At 42.6% G+C, this 22,950-nt stretch overlaps 2 protein-coding genes across 8 annotated transcripts; both read right to left on the reverse strand.

Annotated features, from left to right (window-relative positions):
• Positions 1 to 54: 54 nt before the first annotated feature.
• On the reverse strand, positions 55 to 12,234 carry ppp4r3b (protein phosphatase 4, regulatory subunit 3B). Of its 5 annotated transcripts, none has more exons than XM_061790436.1 (16): positions 11,747 to 12,234; positions 10,973 to 11,028; positions 9,268 to 9,366; positions 7,712 to 8,335; positions 6,345 to 6,422; positions 4,818 to 4,934; positions 4,630 to 4,746; positions 4,242 to 4,373; positions 3,827 to 3,929; positions 3,704 to 3,745; positions 3,126 to 3,284; positions 2,879 to 3,048; positions 2,644 to 2,783; positions 2,068 to 2,195; positions 1,840 to 1,967; positions 55 to 1,000 (listed from the first exon to the last, which is right to left on the reverse strand). In XM_061790436.1, exons 1-16 carry the CDS (start codon positions 11,886 to 11,888, stop codon positions 890 to 892), a joined length of 2,346 nt encoding a protein of 781 aa, XP_061646420.1. In that variant the 5' UTR covers positions 11,889 to 12,234; the 3' UTR covers positions 55 to 889. The 5 variants fall into 5 exon arrangements, with proteins under 5 accessions (XP_061646420.1, XP_061646423.1, XP_061646421.1 ...); XM_061790439.1 differs by having other exon boundaries at positions 55 to 1,219; positions 2,044 to 2,195; positions 11,747 to 12,233; XM_061790437.1 differs by having other exon boundaries at positions 2,068 to 2,192; positions 11,747 to 12,232.
• Positions 12,235 to 12,607: 373 nt separating this feature from the next.
• On the reverse strand, positions 12,608 to 21,532 carry LOC133485962 (polyribonucleotide nucleotidyltransferase 1, mitochondrial). 3 transcript variants are annotated; one of them, XM_061790440.1, is made up of 28 exons: positions 21,250 to 21,530; positions 20,402 to 20,462; positions 20,167 to 20,241; positions 19,973 to 20,078; positions 19,813 to 19,862; positions 19,627 to 19,690; positions 19,509 to 19,556; positions 19,182 to 19,295; positions 18,845 to 19,031; positions 17,842 to 17,893; positions 17,719 to 17,776; positions 17,544 to 17,640; positions 17,374 to 17,476; positions 17,236 to 17,306; positions 16,466 to 16,502; positions 16,322 to 16,388; positions 16,116 to 16,205; positions 15,981 to 16,034; positions 15,137 to 15,246; positions 14,974 to 15,045; positions 14,212 to 14,275; positions 14,027 to 14,110; positions 13,875 to 13,958; positions 13,693 to 13,799; positions 13,436 to 13,491; positions 13,236 to 13,326; positions 13,095 to 13,142; positions 12,608 to 12,991 (listed from the first exon to the last, which is right to left on the reverse strand). In XM_061790440.1, the coding sequence occupies exons 1-28, from the start codon at positions 21,366 to 21,368 to the stop codon at positions 12,836 to 12,838; spliced, it is 2,325 nt and encodes a 774-aa protein (XP_061646424.1). In that variant the 5' UTR covers positions 21,369 to 21,530; the 3' UTR covers positions 12,608 to 12,835. The 3 variants fall into 3 exon arrangements, with proteins under 3 accessions (XP_061646424.1, XP_061646425.1, XP_061646426.1); XM_061790441.1 differs by having other exon boundaries at positions 13,248 to 13,326; positions 21,250 to 21,514; XM_061790442.1 differs by lacking the exon at positions 19,509 to 19,556 and having other exon boundaries at positions 21,250 to 21,532.
• Positions 21,533 to 22,950: the final 1,418 nt, after the last annotated feature.

A 22,950-nucleotide genomic window follows, 5' to 3' on the forward strand; every position in this document is an offset into this window, starting at 1 on the left:
GCCCCCCAAAAAACAAAAAAACTTCAATGGCATAAATAAGAGTCCATTCAGTGGTGAAATTTGTATCAAAATGTGTATCAAATGAGATTGAAATTCATTTAGAGCTACAAAACTGGTCAAAGGAATCAACAGTTTGCTTTTAAATTAATTTCCTTTCAACAATAAAATGCAAATTTAGCAGCGTTGGCTCCCTAAGAATACAAAACAAACATTCGCAAAAGTTGGCTGCAAAAAAACAACTTTACTGCAGTTTTCATTTCATTGACTCTGTTTTTCTCTCTCTCTCTCTTTTTTTTTTTTTTTTTTTTAAAACACCATGTTCATCTTTACATTGACTCAAATGAACTGGACCAAAAGGGAGAACAACAACGCCACCGTTGTGCTAAAAAAACAAAACAAAAAAAAGCACAGGGCGGATGGTCGTCGCTGTCCCCGTTTCAAAATGGGGCGGGCAAATGATTAAACAGGAGGGGGGCCGACGACATCTGGACAGTACTTTTTGAAACACATCTGGGATCCTCGGTTGTGTGTGTTCCGTTCCTGTGGATGTCCATCCAGTCCTTTCCGCAAACGGCCAGTCAAGCGTCCTAACAACTGTGTGGGGTGGGGTTCTGGGGGGGCTAGTCCTGCTAGCCTGACCGGCCTGTGGCACAGTTCATTCGCCGGCGTCCGCCGTTTTGTCAAGCTGTGAGCCGCTTCCCTTTGGGCTCCAGTAGCACGCCGGCGGCTTCCGTTGGCTACAGCAACAGAGCCAGTAGAGGGAAGGGCCTTGGCACTTTGATGATGAGGAAGAGAAGCTAAGGGTTAGTGAGGGTCTGGAGAAGAGGGAGATGGTCCATCCAATTCTTTGTGCGGAAAGGGCGACTGCGCCAGACTTTGTTCCGGGGTGCTAAGAGCTGAGACGAGGACGCTTCCTGGGGGATTGCTCTTCTTCCTCCTCTTCATCTACCTCCTCTTCGTCCTCATCGTCGGGGTAGTCCACCAAACCGACCAGAGCGGTCTGAGACACACAAGACATCGGATCACACCTGCCGTGAGGTCAATTCTGTCCCGTAGCGATGGATTCAAGCACTTTTACCCGAGACAAAATGGCTGCCACAATGTCTCAAAAAAGGGCCATTAATCCAAATTTGTGAGGATGGGAGTTTTCCTTTCAAAGATGTTTCCATAGTTTGAACTGCCTCTCTGTTGACATGCACTGCTTACACTAACAACATGGCTGTGAACAGACACAGCATACACAAACAATGTGGCTGCAAAGAGTGCAGCTAGTTGAGTTAGTAACAAATCAGTGGGGATTCACTCGCGAATCCCCATGAAAAAAAAAAAACGCATATTGAACCAGTTTACATTTGAATCAAAACAAGTCAAAGAGTATAAAATACTTGTGACTTTATTCCGATAAGCGCTGCAATGCTGCCGCTATTGGGACTTAGTGTGCATCGCTTTCGCGCATGTACGAAGAGATCTCCATAAAGTTTGTTTAAAAAAAAAAAACACCAAAAAAACGACCTCTCCGCCGAAGGACGCTTGCATTCAGCCTAGCTCTCCGATAAGCCGCACGGATAACATGGAAGCGCCACAACAAAAGCCGAAAAGGAGCTGTCGCTGGAGAGAGCGACTGCCGCACATTGAGAAGGGTTATCCAACAAAGCGTTGAAATATGACATTCATAGCATTCAAGTTATTCTCCGTCTTAGACCAGACAGAAGCTAAAGATTAATGATTAAAATCCCAAAATAAAGTGGATTCTAAGAACGGAGATGCTATTGTGGAAAGCACGCTCTCTTTGGGTGGCTTGCGGACCAAGCGCTGTCTCCAACTCAAGTGTATCATTACCTTCACTACTGGCGAGGCGGTAAGCGCGACCGTCTTGACCGAGGACGCGGAGCTGTTGTTGGGGGCGGCGGGGGGCGAGGTGGGAGGCAGCGCCACAGCTTTGCCGTTGTTTGCGCCGTTAGCTGCGCCTGCGAGGACGAGGGCAGCGTTAACGCAATTCAGACTCATGGTTGGAATCCTACAAATCCAGAAGGGGCCTTTTACCTTTTTTGGCCTCCATGTACTTGCCGTAGCCGTCCGAGTAGTCGTCTTCCATCCGGCTCTTGTCCACAGCCTCCGCCTCCTCCTCGTCTTCGTCCTCGTTGAACCACAGCTCTTCATCCTCGTCCAACGAGCGAGCCTCTCGCCGGTACCTGCTAAATGCATCTAGGTTAGGGCCGAAGCTATCGAATATTTGAAGAATCCATTACCCCATCAATTAAGTGAGGAATCGCTTAAAAGTTGCTTTTGCAATATTAAACAGTAACATGCATGTAAGGTACACTTGTCCACTCACAGTCGTTATCCTCACGTTCTACTGTAGTAACTGTGACTTTGAGAGTGAGGGACTTGGCCTGGTGAATGATGTGCGCGTTAATGAGAGTGAAGGGTCGACTTGTTAACTGGCTATCACGTGAGCAAGTCTTCGCACAAGCGCCACTATACATCATTTCCTGGAGTAAAAACTCTTTAGGAATGTCGTATTTCAATTTAAAAGGGTTGCCACGTTCTTATTCCCTTTAGTCCTCCTTGGTACTTAACTACCAGTTTACAAAACTGAAGAGATTCCCACAAGTTTGTTGCAAAAACGACCTGTGCGCTCACCTGGTGAGTTTCTGACTCTGTCTGTCTTTCTCCTGCTCGTATCGGCCCTTCAGGCCCTTGAAGGTCTGCACGTACTCGATGGGCTCAAGAGCTTTGTAGAAGTTATCCACAATGTGAGCAATAAGGGACTTGATGTCCTCCTGCAAACATGAGGCATGACGCAAAGTCTCCAACAAGTCACATGAACCTTCTTTTGTGTGTGTGTGTGTGTGTGTGTGTGTCACCCACGACGCACCACTTTGATGAACTCGAAGAGCTCGATGATGGCCGAATTGAGGAGATTGTATCGCGTGCCATTGTCCAGCAGCGCGTTGATGACCGGCTCAAACAGGTTCCCTTTGATGATGTAGCGGTTGTAGGACTCGTCCTTCAGGCCGATGATCCGCCGCATGAAACGCAATGCACCTTGGGACAGACGCAAAACAACTAAGTATGAATCTAGGTGTGTGTGTGTGTGTGTGTGTGCGCGCGCGCGCACTTACAGAGAGCGAGGAAGGTATGCTTGGAGTTCATGAGCACCAGCACCCTCCTCAGCAAGTCTTTGTTCATGATGTAGGTCTTGATGTGATACGTGTGGTGCTCCACGCAAAAGGTGAGCAGCTCCAGGATCAGAGCCAGCAGTTGTGCCGTCTGAAAGTTATCTACACAGAAAAATATAATAAAACACAATAACAGAAATCATACAAGGTAATTAAAACTGCCTCAAATAGAAGCCTCTCCTTCACACATAGAACAAAAAAAAAAAAAACAGTATTACAAGTGGAATCACCTCAGTTCAGAGATGCTACTGTCTACAAGCTGACAAACAGTTCATTGTTGAGCCTGTTAAAATGCCGTCGCTTACCAAAACGGCAGCACCTACAGAGGCATGTAAACACTCAGATGAATTCAAGTGTGTAGCGTTACGCGAGTTCCCTGTGCAATATGAAAGACGATCCTCCAACATGTGGACGCTGACAATCTTTTTTTTTAGGGATGGCGAGGATAGGCGGTATCGGGCCGATTTCAACATCATTTGAGTAAGTCTGACACAAACATTTCTCATGGTAACAGTTCTCACCTGGACACACAGGGTTGCTCTTGGTGGATCCCTCTTGCAAATCTTTTTAAGAAGAGAATAGCACGTCAGAACCTCCATTTGTCACACGATACAATCACTATAAGACGTCCGCAGCCCACTCACCTTTTACATTTTTGTCAAGCACCGTGTTGGCCAGCAGAGGAGCGGTTAAAACGTGCATGCAGTACTTGTAGAAGAAACTCAGGAATTCGGTCTTCTCCGTTTTCTGGAGGAAAAGATCGAGAAATCAGGTGTTGTCGTCTCACACAAAAGCGGGGTTACACGCATACGTACGATCGGGATGAATGTGACCGTTTTCCCTCCCTTTCCGGTATAGTCAGCATTCATGGACGCTTGTGAAAACTACCCTGCGCAATTATCCTGTTCTGTGTCCATCTTTCCTCCCCAATCAGCCCATTTTCCGCCTCAACTCCTCTGGAGCTTCTCAAATTTTCAAAATAATTCTAAGATGTCCAAAATCAGTACACGGGTAAACCCCGCTTTACGGCTTCTCTGCGCGAGCTGTCGTTACGCCTACATTGGTGGAAGCCAGCATGTTCTCGGGGTCGATTAGCGTCCGCAGCAGCCCCATCAGCTGGACGGCGCCGCCCAACTCGGGGTCCGAGTCGCAGATCATCTGCTTGATCACCACGTTGATGAGCAGCACATCCTGGAAACGCAGACACGAACGCACAAAGTCAGAAGATTGACATGTCCATAAATGCATCGGAGTAAAATAAAATTGTCATAGAAAAGTTGATTTCAGTAGAAAATCATATTAGACAGATTCATTAAACGCACAAGTAAATATTTTGGTTCCCCAGAAGGTCAATTCCTACCTAATTTCTATACCATAAATAATTTGGATGGTTTCTTATGGAATATTGTACTTTCTGTCTTTCTTCGACTTGTTGTCCGATGCTTACATCGTCGGGCTGTTGTAGTTCCTGCATGACAAACTCTCGGACCATAGAGGGGCTGAATTCCACCAGATAGGAGAAGATGTCTGTGGCTGCCGCCCTCACCTGCAGGTCATCCATTCCCTGAGGGGGGAAAAACCAACAGTTACCAGCATTCCCACACTATTCTCCCATTAGCGCCGGACCTTACTTACCATGACTATTTCCAGCGCGGGCAAAATGCTGAGATTGGCTAGCATCTTGAAGAAAGCGTCTCTGTTTTGAGGCTGTAGCGTCTGGGAGAAAGCGCAGAACTCCTTGACGAAGTTCACCTGAGGATAAAGAGAAGAGAATAAACACACTTGTTGTTGTTGTTTATCGCACCCGCACAGCTTAAGAGATAAAACACGATCCAAGGACCTCGTTTAACTGGACCTTGGAGAGATTAGTGTTACACTTTGTTTCTATTTCAGACAAGTTTTGAACACAGAATCTCGTAAGAGCCATAAATGTTACTATATTGTGTTTTGTGTTGTGCTTTGACGTAGATGATATTTACTTGGGTGCTGCCTTAACTAACGAGTTAAAAAAATAACAATGGAATGCAAAAAGGGTTTGCGCATCCTTCATGCTTCACTCAATGGGCATTGTGCTTTTCCATTGGCCACCAGGGGGCAGTACATTACATATATGAATACACAAAGACGCTCACCACTAAGCTCAGTAAGCTGCTGTAAAAGTCACTTTTCGCAGAACATAAATATATGGAGATACTGTTAAATTGTCCGTCTAGCTGTCTTACTGCATCGTTATTGTTCAAAGATGTGTTGCTCAAAGGTTTACAACAACGCTGACGCTAGTTTCATTAGTTCGTCTATGACGTTTCCCATTATGTGTTAGCATTAAGCTAGCTCTCTTTCGTAAGAAAGTTGTTTTTGGGGTTAAATATACAACATGTAGTGGAATTGTCTTCGTTTTATGTTTAGTTTCACTTCAACTGGGACCAGCAATAAACACACTTGGTATATTTGATTAAGAATGGTTTATTGTCGGCTAACGTGCTTTTTGTTGTCAAGTTCACTGCCTCCATCTAGGGCTTGTAAATCAAGTTTCTGCTGCCAACTCAAGGAAAACAAAAAGGGGTCGTATCTCGAAACACTGGTACGTCAGGTCACTCTTAGGTTGATGCACCACTGTATTTGACAATAGCAGGCAATAGGTAGAAATGACGAGGAAATAGTGCCGAAGTGGACATTAAAACACGACCAAACTGAGCCATAGTTCGCCTCCTATAAGGAATTTAGCGAGGCCCGAGTGTTACTCAGCCAGCCGCGGAAGGAAAAGTCCTTCATTGATTTCGTTCTTGTTTGGTGGTGATCTTGTTTCCAAATAAGAATCCTGATACACTAAACTTGTCTTCTGAGTATTTATTACAACTCAAGAATATCAAGAATACAAATTTACAAGGCTATGGTCGAGCGGAAGACTCTCTTCCTTCTCTCGTGGGATCCAGATAAGGCTCAGTTACCTCAGCGGCTCCTCTCATGGAACCAGTTCGTGCCTGATTTCAGGCTGAATGTTATCAGTATGTCTGTGGTGCATGCGTGTGTAACATCATAACATCGTGTGGTCAGTTTTAACAAACAAAAGCTAGTGTGTGTGTCCTTGTGTCCTGTAAGCAGCAGCATCGAAATATATCCAACCCTACAAATGGAATGCATCAAAAAGACTTTTGGACTCACAAGTTCTCGTCTTTTACTGTCCTCTGTGCCTTCGTCCGTAAGCCGCGCAAAAACCTCAGTGAGGAACTTCTCGTCCTCCTGTGGCAAACAGAAAACACTGTTAATGAGTTGAATATTATAATAAATACAAGGCATTGCATCCTTGTTTGGCGACAGAAAAAGTAAAGAATTATATCACATACATACAAGTTCCACCTATAACAAAACACACAACACTAACAGTAAATATTTGTATGAAGAACAATTCACTGGCAGTAAATATGACAGCAACTGAGCATGAAAAGGTATTCTTACAATCATTATGCAAACGCGTTAATAAGCACAAAACCTTGCATGTCGGTAGCATCCCCCCAATATAGGCACTGTTCAAAAGCTTCAGTGCAAAGAAGCACCCAGGTTTTTTTCACAGAGTATATCAAATTCAACTGAAAACTAACAATTTTCCATAATTAACTAACTAACTAAATCATTTTGATATAAAATTGCCTCACTTATTGTTCTGTACTTCACTGGAGCTTCAAAGGCGAGACAGCATACTTACAAATAGCCAATAAGGTGGGTCCTCCCTTCATGAACCGTCCTGACAAGCGTGCCAATACCTTCATTACCATATCATTTTCAGCAGAAAAAAAAAAAAGGTTTCACGGTAAAGTATTTCATTTATTTAAAAAAAAAAAAAAAAAAAACTCCTATTCAAAGATTGAAGTATTTGCAATGTAGAACTCATTGGACAGCGACAATTTCATAGACATTTCTTCAGGTTGCGTTATTTGCATTTTAGTTCAATTCAGTCTGAAAATCTTCAATAATACAATACGGGCTTCTTGCTTTATCTGACAGGAGATGTTTTGAGGTTATGAACACAGGTCAATTCATTAATTTGCTGGGTGGTGTAAGAATACCTTGGATTTTTTATATATATATATATATATATATATATGACTGACAAGTGTTTTTCATTTAAATATTCACTGTAATGAATTAGAACTTTACTACTGCGTTAGGTTTCCGACTAGCATACAAATTACTACGAGTTCCTACAGCTGTAGGAAAAGAACATCATAAATCGTATGACCCGCGCCGTTCTTTCATCCAGCCCACATAATAGGGGTCCTGTAATATTGGCTGCCTTCATTCAGATGTTTCGTCCCAAAAATGTATCAAATCAAATTTATCTTTTCATTCTTTTGAAAATATTGAAATGAATAGGTCATGCATACAGTACGTATGTATAAGAAGGTCACAACTGGTTAGTAGGCTGCAGTAATAATAGTAGTTTTTCCCACACTGTTATATTGTCTGTCGAGGTGTGTTGTGCCACTGCGATTTATTTATTTATTTGATTTTATTAAATAATTAGTTCATACCTGCAACATACTGACAATCTCCACCTTGTTGAAGTAGATGAAGGAGTTGAGCGTGGAGAGGAAGTTGTCCTCGAAGACTGACGGCGTGGGCAGGATGATGTCCTGGATGTACTGCACGCGGTACGTCTGGTGGATCTTCAGCCGCAGCTCAGAGTCCGTGATGGGGATCACCTCCTTGAACTTGGCCGTCTTGGTCAAGAACTCACGGTGGCGCTTGGGCTGCACCAGCGCCGGGTCGTACTCCAGGCAGCCCACCACGTCTATGATGCAGTCGACGGAGAACATCACCTCGAAGAGGGCGGCCTTGTTGAGGAAGAGCACGCCGCGGACGATCTCGTACAGGTGGTGCAGGCCTTCCCGGTTGTCCAAGTCCTCGCACACTCGGAAGAGGCCCAGCAGTTTCTTGAGGTAGCTCTCGCTCATGAGGGCCAAGGCCAGTTTTTCCCGGCGGATGGGCGAGGACAGCACCGACGTCACCAGGTCTGCGATCTCCTCCAGGTGGCTGAGCTCGCAGGGCGGGAGCTCCACCAGGTGGCTCGTCTCGGGGATCTCCTCGAAACGCTCCTCTTCGGACTCGTCGATGGGATCCTGGGTGATGTCCAGGGCGGGGTCCTTCCCTTGCACCTAGACGAGGATCGAGAGGTTAGAGCACGGGCATCCAACTTGTTTTCATCACGGGTCACATTGTAGTTATGGTGCCCCTCAACTATGCCCTGGAGGAACCACATACAGTGGCACCTCCACTTACAAGAAGTTTTCAAAATACGGGCTGTGCTCATGGAACAAATTCAACTCAAAAGTCAAGGTATCACTGTAAATGTACATCTCAAATTTGAGTATTGTGAAAGACCACTTATTTCAGTAGTTCAACCCAAAAAGCGAAATTCAGCACAAACAGTTAGTTTTCATCATTTCTACGATTATAACTTGGAGCTAAGAAAACCCCCAAATTCACCACCTCAATATATTAGAATATTACAACAAAAATAATAATAATAATAATAATAATATAGTAATTTGGTAGGATTTGCCCTTCTGAAAGATATTTTCCTGTGTATTTCATGAATGTGAATTTGAACAACATGCAAAGCAAACTGCTTATATTTTGTGTAAACAGGAAAACATTTAATGGCATTTAACAACGTAAAACCTTCCTCTTTAGGAAAGCGCAACATCAGTAGTTGTCTTCTTTTTAGGAAATGAAGTCTGGAGACAAGTGCAAATGTTGGAACAGTGTGACTTATTATGCTATGAAAAACACGAATAATAGCAATTGCTATTGCTTTGCCTCTATCTGACGTGAACTAAAGAGGCTGTTTAAATGCCACTGGAAGTATTGACGTCGCGCCAAAAGCATGTCACTGGCCACGACGTGAGCGGGGAAGTGTTTGTTTACACACTCTGCAGTTACACTCCTCACCCATTACCTCAAATGTTTTGTTTTGGAATCCTAATAATCGCCTCGTCACATTACATAATCTCCATTCTTTTTTCTCCCCTCCCTTGATGACCAGACAAAATGAAACAAACAATATTCCAGGCCAATTCCAGTTTACCTGGCAAATCTTCTCCCAGATCTCATCGCAGCCCGCTTTCTCCTGGAAGCTCAAAGCCAGGTCATAATTATCCGCCTCAGACCAGACGATCAGCGTGTCCTGCAAAAACACAGGGGAAGAAACGTTCAGCGACCGGTAAGTTTGTATTTAAAAAAAAAAATAATAATAAAAAATGTAAAGAAAAAGCTAGTTTAACACAGTAGTGGCGCACAAGCAAAGCTCATGCAGGGATCAAAATAATGAACTGCTTATGGCTCAATAATGTGGAGTAAGAGAGATGATCTAAACCAAACAAAGCCGATAATAAATGTGGACAAGGGAAAAAAGTCAAGTGAACCTTCGCCAATTCATGAATCACCTTTCATGAACTCACCTACTCACGAGTTACCCAGTCACATTCAAACTCATGTTAAATGGGACTCAGCACTAGGCTTGACACAATCAGTATTTTTGGGGCCGATCACAAAGTTTAAAAAAACAATAACCGATCACAAGATGGAGCAATGTGTCCATTTATTAGATATACTTGCGTACTTTATGACTTGTTCATTTATTGTATGTACTTGTGTACTGTATAATGACTACTGTATACACACCTGGCACAATGTCAAGTGCTTTTGAGTAACCCCAAATCAAGTTCAGATGTTCTTATAGTTTTTTCCCCCTGACATTTTTGGAGTCACATCTTACAGTTACAGTTACACTGCCATGGTGAGCTGAGAGCTTCCACAGCAGACAGAGTTCATTGTTCAAAGATATCAGGAGAAAGTTACAAAATAATGTATAATTAAATTCAATATACCATGGAACACAGCAAAGACAGTCATCATCAAAGGGAGAAAATATGGCACAACAGTGACATTATCAAGAACCGGATGGCCCCAAACAGTTCAAAATAGCAGTCAGCGATAGCACAAAACCTTCAGGCGTCTGATAAAAAGCAAAAACACATCAGAAAATGCCGAATAGAACACCTAAACTTTAATGGGAGTACATCAGAGGCACTTTAATTTTATTGGTTCATTCTAAACACAGCCATGTTCCCAAGTAAGAGGGTGTGCACACCAAATTATCTCAGTTCTTTATTTGTACTTCTCCTCTCAAAAAGATTTCACTTTTTTCCCTCAATTGTGTTGCACAAGTCACATCAATGGTAGATACAATTTTTAAATGAAACAAATATTACAAAAATATGGCATTTGGACAGGGGGTGTAAACGTTCTATATCCACTTGAGAGTCGTGTGTGTTCCGCATTCAAAAAAAGGAGTATCTGTCTGTATCACTGAGTCAAAAAAAAAACACCTGCTAATTGGAAAATAGCGCTTAGTATGTCTATATTCCCGATGCATTTTTTCCAAATCAAATCAGCTATAAGCCATATATTGTTAGGGGTAACGTTGCAAGATGAGTTAGAAATAAAGTGTTTTGGGTTCATAGATTCGGGTATATTTAGGCTTTCAACTATTCCTAAAGGCAATTACAAAAAAAACTTTTAGGGAGAGGGGAGACATCTTTTACAATTCTTGACAGGTCTTGGTGAGGGTTTAGTGTAATTAGCAATTAAATGCTTGTGGCTCAATATAAGGATGAAATACAGATTTCAGCATAGCCAAAAGCAATTAATAATACATCAATGTAGACATAAAACACCCCCGTGTGTGTTTAATTGCTTTGGTGGCTGAGCCAGGCTAAAACTACACTTACTTGTTGTTTCTGATATGCAGTGTTGGGGCTAATCTTCGACTCCAACAGTAGTGACCCTAAAACAAGACGCACAACATAATGTTATACTGTAACTGGCGAAATAACAACACATCTTCACGCACATTCCAGGTCGTATTTGCCTTTTTTTTGGGGGGGGGGGGGATAAGTATTTTAACAGGCAAGCGTCAGAAGGGTAATGAAAAATATTAGTTAAATGACTTTTCTAAAAAGAAGCAAGCAGTGCAAAAACACAAGTGAAATTTTGCGGCCATATTTTGTGCAAGTGACATAATTTTACTCCATTCGTTAACGTACATGTCATGTTACTATTCAGTTTCTTAAAAAGGTGCTTTTAGAAGGAATTTGAACATTTAAGCATAGTGTAGTTACATGGGTTATTTTTTTTAAAATCAAGACATTTTCTTTCTTGTACTTGTTAACCTTTATATAAGTGTCTCGCGACAATAGGAAAACGTGGGTCCCAGAGTGACAACAGAAAAAACACAACGGCGACTTTCGGACCCCCCACGCCACTGGGGTCACGTCGAATGCTAACTTGATTAGCCTGTTAGCACACATTGTTCCGAATGGTATCACCGAGGGGCACTACAAACGCTCTTTTCTTGACTTAACAACATTGCCACCGAATGCTTAACATGACGCTATTCAATTAGCTAAACAAGGTTAACTCGAAGCTAATATACACTGTACGAGAACGAAGGCTAACGTTAGCGTGGCTATGCTACCACCAGGAGACGGAGGGGGGGCACTCACCGTCGGATTCAGCCCGAACTAGTAAAGATATTCCCTTGAGTCGTTCCACAAACGTGGACGAAACGTGCCCAGTGCCCCGGTCGTCCCACTGGCGATCTTCGTTGAGCGTATAAACTTTCACCCGCCGCCGAGTGTCCGACATTGTGAACGGGGGAAATGTGGAGGAGCTAGCAGGCTAGGCTAGCTGGACGCTAACAAGCCAAGCGAAGAAGCGCCTCGGTGTTTTCCTTCCTAGCCTGACAACTTCGCTGGCGCCCGCATGTTACAACGGGACAGAGGAGCCAACCCGAGGGACGAAAAGTATCGGCGGCGACTGCTGCTACTTCCTAGGCATGCTCCCGTCCACGGCACCCAACTCGAAAGGGAAAGCTCCCCCCTCGGTTGAAGGAGAGGAGGAGGGGAAACACAACACAAACTCAGTCGGCCTCCTCGCTAACGTCCACGGGGCGCCATCTTGTAATCCGATCTTGTTTTTTTTTTTTTTTTTTCCCCCGCTGGACGTCAATCACAAAACGAGAGGCTGCCGGAAGAAATAAACCCACCAACATCACGCGATACTTTTTTTTGTTTGTTTTTGCACTGACACAATAAAATGAATAGAAACAAACAAAAACTTTCAAACCAACACATTGGTGCCGATCTTTAACGTATGTCTCTATATCTCTCTCATTTCCTCGCTTATTCAATAATTTTTTGGGTTTAAAAAAATAATAATTGGGGGGTTTGGTTTTAAAAAAATTGGGATTAAAAAAAAAAAAAAGTTCCCTGTGCTTGACTTGCAACCTGTCCAGGGTGGGTATAAGCACACTTTATTTAGCTCCTTGAGAGATTTACCCTGATAATTAGGACATGCTCACAATACAGAGTCATCCTAAATCTTTATTTACACAGGATTTCCATACGTTGCAATTGAAACACAATATACTAGTCATATTTTTAAAAAAAGTAGTGCTATTTTACACCAATGATTTTTGTCCATCATGTTCCTTCTTTGCCACAGTAAAGAGAGCACAATGTATAACTTCCTCCAGTGGTGCGTTCAAGCGTCACATCCAGCGGTTCCGTTTCTTTCTAGTGTGGGCCGCTTGCTCACGGTCCGGCATTGCTTGCATTGTTTGCGGCTGTCGCCATGGAGATGCTCTGCTTCTCGCTCATCGTCTTGACCATGGCGGCGGCGGGAGATTGGAGCACTTTGCGCGAGAGGCGCATCCTGCCATCCGTGGGGTCCCGTCCGAAATACTTCACCTGGTGAGAGAAGGTGTCCGATTATATGCATTTTTTTTGGGGGGGGGGGATTAATTTTATTGTGACAGCATGTAGTTGTAAATCGAGGCAGGTGACAACAAACCTGAATCTGCTGACCCACTTCTAACCCCAAAGCACTTGGATGTTTGATCTAATTGGAGGGGGGGGGACAAAAGAAATATTTTAATAGTGGTTTGACTCACACACAAAAAAAAAACACTCTCACACACTTTCTCACTCTCACATGCACACGCACTCGTTTGTGGTCCAACTGGGAGTTGTGCAGCAGGACGGCGCTCATGTTGGGATAGAGCTTCACCATAACGCCAATGTCCCTGCGGCACATTTGAAAAAAATTGAATACAATAAGTTTAAGTGTAAATAATAAATGTTCCATTGAAAAGAGAAAACAAAAAAGTGCCTGCATCTACTGAAGCAGCTGACCTTATTTCAGTGATGGTGGCGGTGTAGATGGCGCCAAACTCCAGTTGCTGCTCTTGCTGCAAAAGAAAGCAGAATATGCACTTATAATAATATCCCTTCAGATATTTTGTTAATTTACATTCATTTGTCTGTTTCATATTTTTGGCCTGGAAGTGTTTAAGACAAATATTTGCTGTAAACATTACGGGGCTTTATGGCTTGCGTCCAAATTCGGGTTAGTCTGTATGTAATGTGAATAAAAAGCTAAAGTCACTCGCGTCGTCTCTGCAGATCTCGCTGATGAAGTCCTGCGCCTCGCTCAGCGCTCCCGGTGTGGGAGCAAACACGGAGAAGGTCTCCTCGTCCACCTGACTGATGGTTACGCCTTAAAATGACACCAAACGCAACTTCCTCAACTTTTCTGATCACTTCCTGTCTGAGGCAGAAGCGGAAACGTTACCCGTTTGAGCTTGTAACCGCCGGAGGTTGTATCCTCCCGGGCCCACGAAGCGAGCCCGCCTGGACACGGGCACGCGTACCTTCTCTAAAGAAACAAAAAGAACTCATGAATCATTTCTCAAATAAACTTACACATTTCAACCCAAAGCTCACCGACGACCGGCCCGTTCTCCTTCCTGCTCGTCCTGGGCTTTGCCAAACTCTTGTTCATGATGCCCAAGATCTCCCGCTTTGCCACTAAAATGTCATTTATGACAGCAAACCAAAGCAGCAGAAAAAATCATTGTCATTTAAGTGTTTTTTTTATTGCTGTAAAAATGTTCAAAGGACTGCAGTACCTGTGGCCTGCTGGATGGCCTCCATGACCACCTTGAGAGGAAGACCAGGAATCTTCACATCCGCCTGGAAAGGAAAAACAGAGATTTTCCTTGGAAGAAAAATAAATCAAATATCATATATTCGATTCATGAATTTGATCCTTTTATTTTAAAACGCTAATATTTCAATAAGTATGAATTGATATTTGGCAAAGAATAATATATTTTACAAAACAAAAGCTAATACTTAGATCATGAATTATCAATGTATATACTTTAAATAAAATATATTGTAAACTATTTTATCTAAAACATATTTAAATACTAAATATAAATATTTCAACAATAAATCTATTTTATAAAATTAAAAGCTAACATTTAAGTCTTAATTTATATTTTAAATAAAATGTATATTTTCCTTACTAGTAAAATATTAAATACAGACAGTACAACATTTAAATAAGTTACAGAACATGAATGGATGAAATATAAATTATATATTTTATATAAACGTTTAATAACATGAATAATTAGAATAAAGTAATTAGATGAATTTTAGTTTTCAGTCTTTTGCTACTTCTGGGGGGGGGGGGGAACCTCAAAATATGGCCAGTGTATGAATAATTTGGGGCCTGTTTCCATATCTTTTATTTTATTCATGCAGATAGCAATTGACCGTAAAATAAATCATTATAATGTCAAAGAGTGTAAAGCACAAAAAAGCGCAACATTAAACTTCAGCCATCTTGAAGAAACTTGCTTGAGGGCCGTTGGACTTGTTACCTGTAACGCAGTGATGCCTTTGTTTGTTCCTGCAAGTTTGAAGTCCATGTCACCAAGGTAATCCTCTATTCCCTGTACACAAACCACATTTATTGAGATCCCGTCTCGTCAAGCGCAATTGCTGTCACTTCACCAGCTTGGCCCTTTGCTCTTCCTCTGTTACCAGAATGTCAGTGAGCAGTCTGTAGTCTTGGATCTCCGAGGGCTTGTCGGGGTTGCACTTGGAGATGAGGCCCACGGCCACGCCGGCCACGGCCGACGAGATGGGAACGCCTGAGACCGCGAAACTCAAAACGTGAGAACACGAGGAAGAAGACAACTATTATGTTGTAATGTAGGTTATTCGGAAAAAAATACTGAACTTCCCCTCATGAGATTAATAGAGAAGGAAAGATGGAAAAACAAAGGGGAAAAGAAAAAAATGGAGCGAACGAACAAAAAGGAGGGCAGAAAGAAGGACGAAAATGGATGAAGAGGGAAAGAAGAAATGAATGAAAGAGGAAGGAAAGAGGGAAAAGGAAGGCAAGAGGAAAAAAAAGGCAGAACATTTGAAAAAAGTGAATGAAAACGAAAAGGGGGAATGGAAGAAAGAAGAAATTAAAGAAGGTTGAGAAAATGCAAGGATGCAAGCAGAGGGGGAAGAAATAAAGAAGGAAAGACAGAAAAGGCAGTAAGGATGGAAGGGATGAAGGCAGAAATTAAAGAAGAAAGAAAAAGGAAGGCATGAATACAAATAAAGGCAGAAAATTACTGAAGAATAAAAGAAAATGGAAGGAAGGAAGGAAGACATCAAAGATGGAAACAAGCGAGGAAAAAAGAGGAAAGTGTAAAACAAAGAGAAATTCAAAGGAAGGAAGGAAGAAAAGGGAAGGGGAAGAAAAAGGAAAGAAACAGTCGTCGGAGGGAAAGAATTGAGGAGAGAAAAGGTCAGTATGGAAAAAGTAACAAAGGAAGGACAAAAGCCCAGTGGGGATCCTTCCATGCGTAAGCCTGATGTCCACGCTCACCTGCGTCCATGAGTGCCAGGCTGCCGCCGCACGCTGAGGCCATGGACGAAGACCCTGACAGGTGACAATGAAAACAGCGAGCCAGTCAGTCGGGACCCACGTCAGAGCCCCGCGAAAGCCCCGTCGGACGCTCACCGTTGGACTCCAGCACCTCGGCCGTCACCCTGATGGTGAAAGGGAAGTCTTTGGGGATGACAGGGCGCAGCGCTTTCTCCGCCAGGGCCCCTAGCAGGCAGAACACATCGGGTACGACAAATCAGATCCGCAATCAACATTTCTCACCGGCGAGGCAGAAAACGGATGGATAGCGTATTAGCAGACCATCGTTCATCCAAGCTCACCGTGTCCGAGCTCTCGCCTGTTGAGACCTCCCATCTTGCCGATCTCGTTGGTGGCGTAGGGCGGGAACTGCAATAGAATTCAACTAGCTCATTAATGACACCAATGGAAATGTTCAAGAATAGAATACAAAGAAAATGACTTGCCTCGTAATGGAGCATAAAGTTTTTGTCCTTGATGCCACTGCGGACAGACAATGTGGTGTCGCTTAGTTTAACATGAGAAATGCTACATATGTATAAGAAGAAGAGGCAGAGAAGGTCCCCAAATAGATCAACTCCAGTAATAGTGGGCATTCCCACAGAGCAGAGAGAATACACGCCTGTGAGCACCGTTGTACGCTCTGTTTGTATGTGTGTTAAAGTAGCACTTGTTTCACGGTTTACAAGTACCGCAACATCCATGCTAATTTCCATCGGGCCCGCCGTCACTGGTGTTTTAACTCATTCAATGCCACGGACGTTTATATTCGTCAACTGGAATCATCAGACATATATGTCCGTCAGGTACTTTTTTTCAACAGGTAGGTGGTGTAGAAAAGTGCCTTGCCCATCTTGTCTGTGAAATTCAAGTTTGTAGACCACTGTAATGACCGACAGATCCCCGCAGACGGTGGCACGGCATCGCTTTGGAGTTGAGATCGAGATTAGGGAACCTCAGATTGTCACGTCGGTTATGAGGGAGAGAAGAAATGCAAAGGGGCTCGGAAGTCGGACAAGTTTAGTTGAGGCGCCTTGCACTCAAACGGCGTACGTAGTGTAAAGTGTAAAGGACGACACAGTTCATGGAGTAAACGAGGACCGCCATGTAAAACAAAGCAGCGAGAAGATTCGATTCTATTCTTTATTGTGGTAGATTTGGTGCTTATATTGTCATGGACCACAACATTTTGCGTGTTTTGAAAGATGCGTCTTACCTCAACGCCGTGGTGATGATGTCCGCTTTAATGCTGGATTCCAGCGAATCAAACGTGATGCTACACAGTACCTACAGAAGATTTCGTTTTCAGGACAATTTGTTTTGAAGGAATGAAATAACATGATAAACAGCACACCTGCGTTTGTCCTCTCTGGAACAAAGCCGACCCGTGAAGCGGTTTGAAGAGGTCTACGTCGCAGGAGATGTCTCTCAACGCCGTCAACTCTCTGCCATCACACCTAAACGCACGCAGCATCATAAACATGCACATCATCATACGGCATATAATACATGGTAAATACATACCTTCTGTATTCGTTGAGCACTAAATTCCTAAAGACGTCCCTGCTCACAGTGTTGAAGGACTCGATGACTTCAAAAGGTTCGGCTTGAGGAAATTTCTCTGAACAATGAATCAGAATTTAAAATTGTCATCGTGACAGACGAAGAACGTCACGCCGGAGGAAAAAAAAAAGATTACCTTTGAGGTACTCCTCGGTTTCCCGGCGAATCTTGTTGATGGCTTCGTCTCTCGAAATCTGGGACGACGACATTGTTATGGAAAGAAGCTGAGAAAGAGCACCAGGGGCAGTTTGACGCTTACCTTGTCATGTGTGGCATCAGTGAAAACGCCGTAAATCTTCTCAGAGGTGAATCTGCGTGCGCGTGAAACAATAGATGACGGGTAAGAAACAACAGCGCCTTTGCGGACATCCGATACAGCAGATAGAGAAAGTGAACACACCACCATTGAGGTACACATCATTTGATTACAAAAATTTATACAAAATATATGAAATTAAACCAATACAATTTCCAATGGTAGTGAGGATAAGCGGTATGGAAAACTGATTTTTGGTTTCGTGCAGATATTTGTATTTTTTTCACTCCTTGTAAAAAAAATGACTTATTACTCAATTATTTTAAAAGAATAATGGAAAAACAACGACTGAAGTATTTATTCATATATTTGATTTTGAGTGCAAAACCTAAGTGATTTGCACATTGTATATTTAACCAAACCACATAACCTTCGAAAGTCTGCTACTTTAATGCTAACACACAATGCTAAATGACATAGACAGGCTAATTAAACTAGCATTGTTGCTGCTGTCGTTGTAACCTTTAAGCAATGGATAGTTGAACACAATTGGTGCCGCAACATATGTAGACAGACCGACATAACGGTACTCACGGGCCTATATTCTTTATCCTCTGCAAAAAACCAAATTACTCCAGTCACTCAGTTGTAACCCTGTCCAACATATATTCTATACACGTCTGTATTATACTGCCCTCAGGTGGCCGAGGCGCGCTCACCAGAAGGAGCAGCACAATATCGGTGGGCAATGAGGCATGAAATCAAACTGTTCAATGTTGAACCTACATTGACTTGTTGTTATTTTGTGTATTCCTGAAGTCCAATACTGTAGAGAGCCCTTTTCCTTGTCGCACCACTGTAATATCAATTCTTTATCGTGTTCACTTGAGCTTTTTTAACTGAGGTGCGTTCACTTTCCACATCGTGATAGGACTACCGGGCGGGCCGTCATTTTCCACAGACACCACGTAATTGACGTGGCAGCGTTCGGCACGACGGGTCTTACTGCCGCACGTGCGCCACCATGTCGGCGGGGGCCGAGAACATCTTGGGCGGCGTGCGCTTGGCGACTTTGAGCTCTCGCGCCAGCTGCTGGATGGCCAGGATGATCTGCTGCGCGTGCTTGACGCCCACCTTGACGGCGTGAGAGAAATCCTGCTGCAGAACGTTCTCGGCCGACGCCTCGATCATCACTGGCCACGACACACAGACACGTGACCCAGGTAAGAGAGGCTGCAACGCTTTGGGAGATTTAACCGGAATTCAACGGTAAATGTGCCTAATTACAGACAGGGACATTGAAAACAGTAATACAATTCAAGAGGACTTGTTGTTCCACTGACCCACTTGACTGCTGGGGGCTCCGGCCACGATCATGTTGAGCGTGCTGGTTGCCATCTCGGCTCGCGTGGGGTTGACCAGCAGCTCGCCGTCCACCAAACCCATACGCACCGCTCCTGCAGGGAATTCAGACAAACTGCCATTGCTGTAGCGTAAGGTCCAAAAGTCTTGGAATACTTCGCTATGTGCACGTGCGGAAGCATTTAATTAGCTCCTATGTTTTGCTACAAATATCCTCGTATTTATTTCGGTCCCCAGCCAAAATGGAGAAATGTTCCTCGCTGTTGGAGGGGGGCGTTCGCCATTGGTTCAAAATGTGCGCCGCTCACCAACGGGTCCGTTCCAGGGGATGTCCGAGAGAGCCAGAGCGGCTGAGGCTTGAACAGAAAAGACCACGAACAATTACGGACCGCAAATAATCATCACGATGGAATATTCCATTATCACCTGCGTTGATAGCCAGCACGTCTGGATCGTTGACGCCATCCACGGCCAGCAAGTTACACAGAATCTAGAAAAATACAATTGGATAAATGTGAATTGATCAAGATTACATTCAGTCTTAAAGGAGACATTTTCCCAACGTGTGTGATTTGCGTTCATCAAACTTCCGCTAAGAATAACCAAATTTACCTGAGTGTCGTAAAAGTAACCGGATGGGAAAAGAGGTCGAATGGATCTGTCTGCACACATGAAAACAAAAAGCCATTCAATCGTTCATACGCAGCGTTGCCTTGACTTGCACCTTTTACTCATTCCATGACCACGCTTATTATTCATTTTATGAGGTTACCTATGAGCCTGCTGGTGAGGATCTCGTGGTCGGTGGTGCCCAGCTCTCGCCTCAAATAGTTGGTGGGGATCCTGCCGGCCGCCGCCGCTTTCTGCCTGTAGTCTACCTGCCGAACAATCGATGCAACGGCACACTTGACGCACCGCCAAAGCGGAACATTACATGCGCGGAAATGACATAGCATGAAAACGTACCACCAGAGGCATGAACTGAGATGGAGACGGTTTCGTTTTGCTCACAGCTGTCACCATCACCGAGGTGTCGCCCAGCTTCAAAAAGAAAGTTGCACACAATTATTGCTGAAATAAAAATGGGCAAATCGCGAGCTAAAGCTGCGCGCATCCAACGACACTGCAACGCCGCTGAGCTTTTGCTTTGTTTTGTTGCAATTAGAATGTAAATATGGTTGGAGACACGCGGTGCGTCTACCTGGACTACAGCAGAGCCGTCGGCAAACTTGGCGAGCCTCCCGGAGGAGATCTCCAGCTTTCTACAAGTCACAAACGTTCAGGTGTTTATTTACTGAACACAAAGGGAGTGTGAGGGCAACACTGAAAAGAAAATAACCTATTCAACTATGAGATTAAAGTTGTAATGTTACGAGAATTAGGTCGTATATTTTTGAGAAAAAGTTGTATATTTTTAGTGATATATATATAGATATATAGATTCAAGACTTAAATCATAAATTTACAAGAATAAAGTTGTATATTTTTTTTATTTAAAAGAAATTTAAAAAATCATAAATTCAATTTCTTTCACATTTCTAGTTGCGATTAGAGTCATAATACGAGAATCAAGTCATACTTTTCTGAGGAAATAAAAGGACTGACTTTCATTTTTTTAAATCTATTTTTAATCTCGATCATATACAATTTAAATCTCAAACATTTTGAACATTTCATCTCGAAAATATACAAATGTATTTATTCTCTTGCCAATTTTAATCTTGAAAATATATGAATTTAACTTCAGAAAATTACAATTGAAATCTCGGATATTAAACCAACTGTTCTAAAAAGTACACAACAGTAGATGTAAAACAGTATATACACAACTAATCTGGAAAATGTAGGACTTCATCTTTTGTAAGATTTTGACTTTAATGTACAAGTGATCTACCACTTTGAATCTAAACAAATGTATACAATTTGCATAAATCTAGTGGTGGTGTGATTCCTTCCTTCCTTTCTTTGGAAGGTATCCCAAACATTGAAGCGACTTGTCGTTTTTCGAGCACTTCTCAAGAAATCGAAACGAGCCTGAAACCAACTCACTTGTCTCCAAGCTCCACTGCCACACGTCGTACCTGGCCGTGACTTTTGTACACGCTCTGGTGACACAAACGCACACGGCAGCGAGAAAAGGAACGTCCAAGCTGTAGCAAACGCCTCATGGCTCAATTTCTTTCTAAAGAAGAACGAAGAGAAAAATAAGCGAGAAAGAAAACGCGACTTCACGCCGGAGATGTGCGCGTAAGGGCTTCCATGACACTTAGTCACGTGTCCGGACGTACGTCGCCGAAAGGGGGGTTCTGATTGGACGTTGAGCTTTGCTGTGCGGCAGGAAAAGTGTCCGACTTGCAACTACTACGAAATAAACGACAACTCAATCAAATCCGGTTTTTCATTTTATTCTTACTTTCTTTCCATCTAACGTGACCGAACAAAATTAGATTCAAATCATTCAAATTGTCAATTGTCACTCAGAAGCTGCGTGGTGGAAATGCTAACTTTAATAGGTGCTAAACTAGGCTCTCACGGAGGGACACGCCGCCATATCCAAACTCCATTGGAGTGAGCCAGTTTGCTTGAGCAGCAGGGATGCTGGCGTTGCCGTGGCAACAGATCGGCCTGAAAGGCACATCTGTCCACACCTCAAATTACTTTCACACATCTGCACACGCTAGCTCATTGCAGCCGGTTCAATGACACACGTACAGTGTCGATATTTCGAAGTGATGGAGATGCTTAACACGTACATGTAATTGATTGATTGCAGGAAATAAGTAGAGCACTAATGCTATTTACTATCTGTCGCCATTGGAAAATGGATTTGTGAATACATTTTGTAAGAAAGAATAGAACAGAAATAAGTGTCGTTCGTCCTTCATTATAAAGTGGTAAATGTGAAATTCAAGCGGGGGAAAAAAGTATACACTTGAGGGCAACCTATTAATGAACATCATGGGACATAAACTAAACAGTATACTCGTCTAATGTGATGGAATTAAGTATAATTATTTGTGGAAGATTACAAAATGGTCAAATTTGAATAAAAACGTACAAGTCCAGGTTGAAAACCTATTTTCCCACATGCTTATGATTGAGCATTTTAGAGCGTTTCCATTTCTTAAATGAGCTTCCTTGGACTATTTTTTATTTTAGTAAGCAGTCTTCTAATTTTCTGTACTTTGTTTTTAAATGCTTTTAATCATGTAAAGGGTTACCTTGTCTATGAAATGTGCTATATATATATATATATATATATGTAAAAAAATGCCTTGCCTTAATCAAATGACTTTTCTTCAAAAAAGCAAATAAAAGCCTACCCTCTAAACATCTTTGGACATCAATTGTGATTATTTGTGGCAAGTTTTTTTAAAGTCCAAACAAGTGTAACAATAAATACAAATGTATAAAAAAATAATTTTTAACAAATTGACCCGTTTCTCAAAAAGATAGATTTCATGAATAAAAGTCCTCAAATTGTTGAACATAAACGGGAAAAACATGATTCAATAAAATTGACTAAAGCATGCAATAAATATTCAATAGAAAATGTAAGGCCTACACTTTGATAGTCACGTTATCCTTAACTGCTACTTTCTGCAGTTCGGTAAATAAATGCAACCCACCGTTACTTCGTTTTCAATTTTCTTTTACATTTAACCATCGTTTGAATATAGAAAAGCTACATAAAACCAACAAAATTGTCAGTATTATTACAACAACAACAACAACAACAAAACACGGAGA

This window comes from Phyllopteryx taeniolatus, chromosome 11 (assembly GCF_024500385.1).
Source record: "Phyllopteryx taeniolatus isolate TA_2022b chromosome 11, UOR_Ptae_1.2, whole genome shotgun sequence".
NCBI lineage: Eukaryota > Metazoa > Chordata > Actinopteri > Syngnathiformes > Syngnathidae > Phyllopteryx > Phyllopteryx taeniolatus.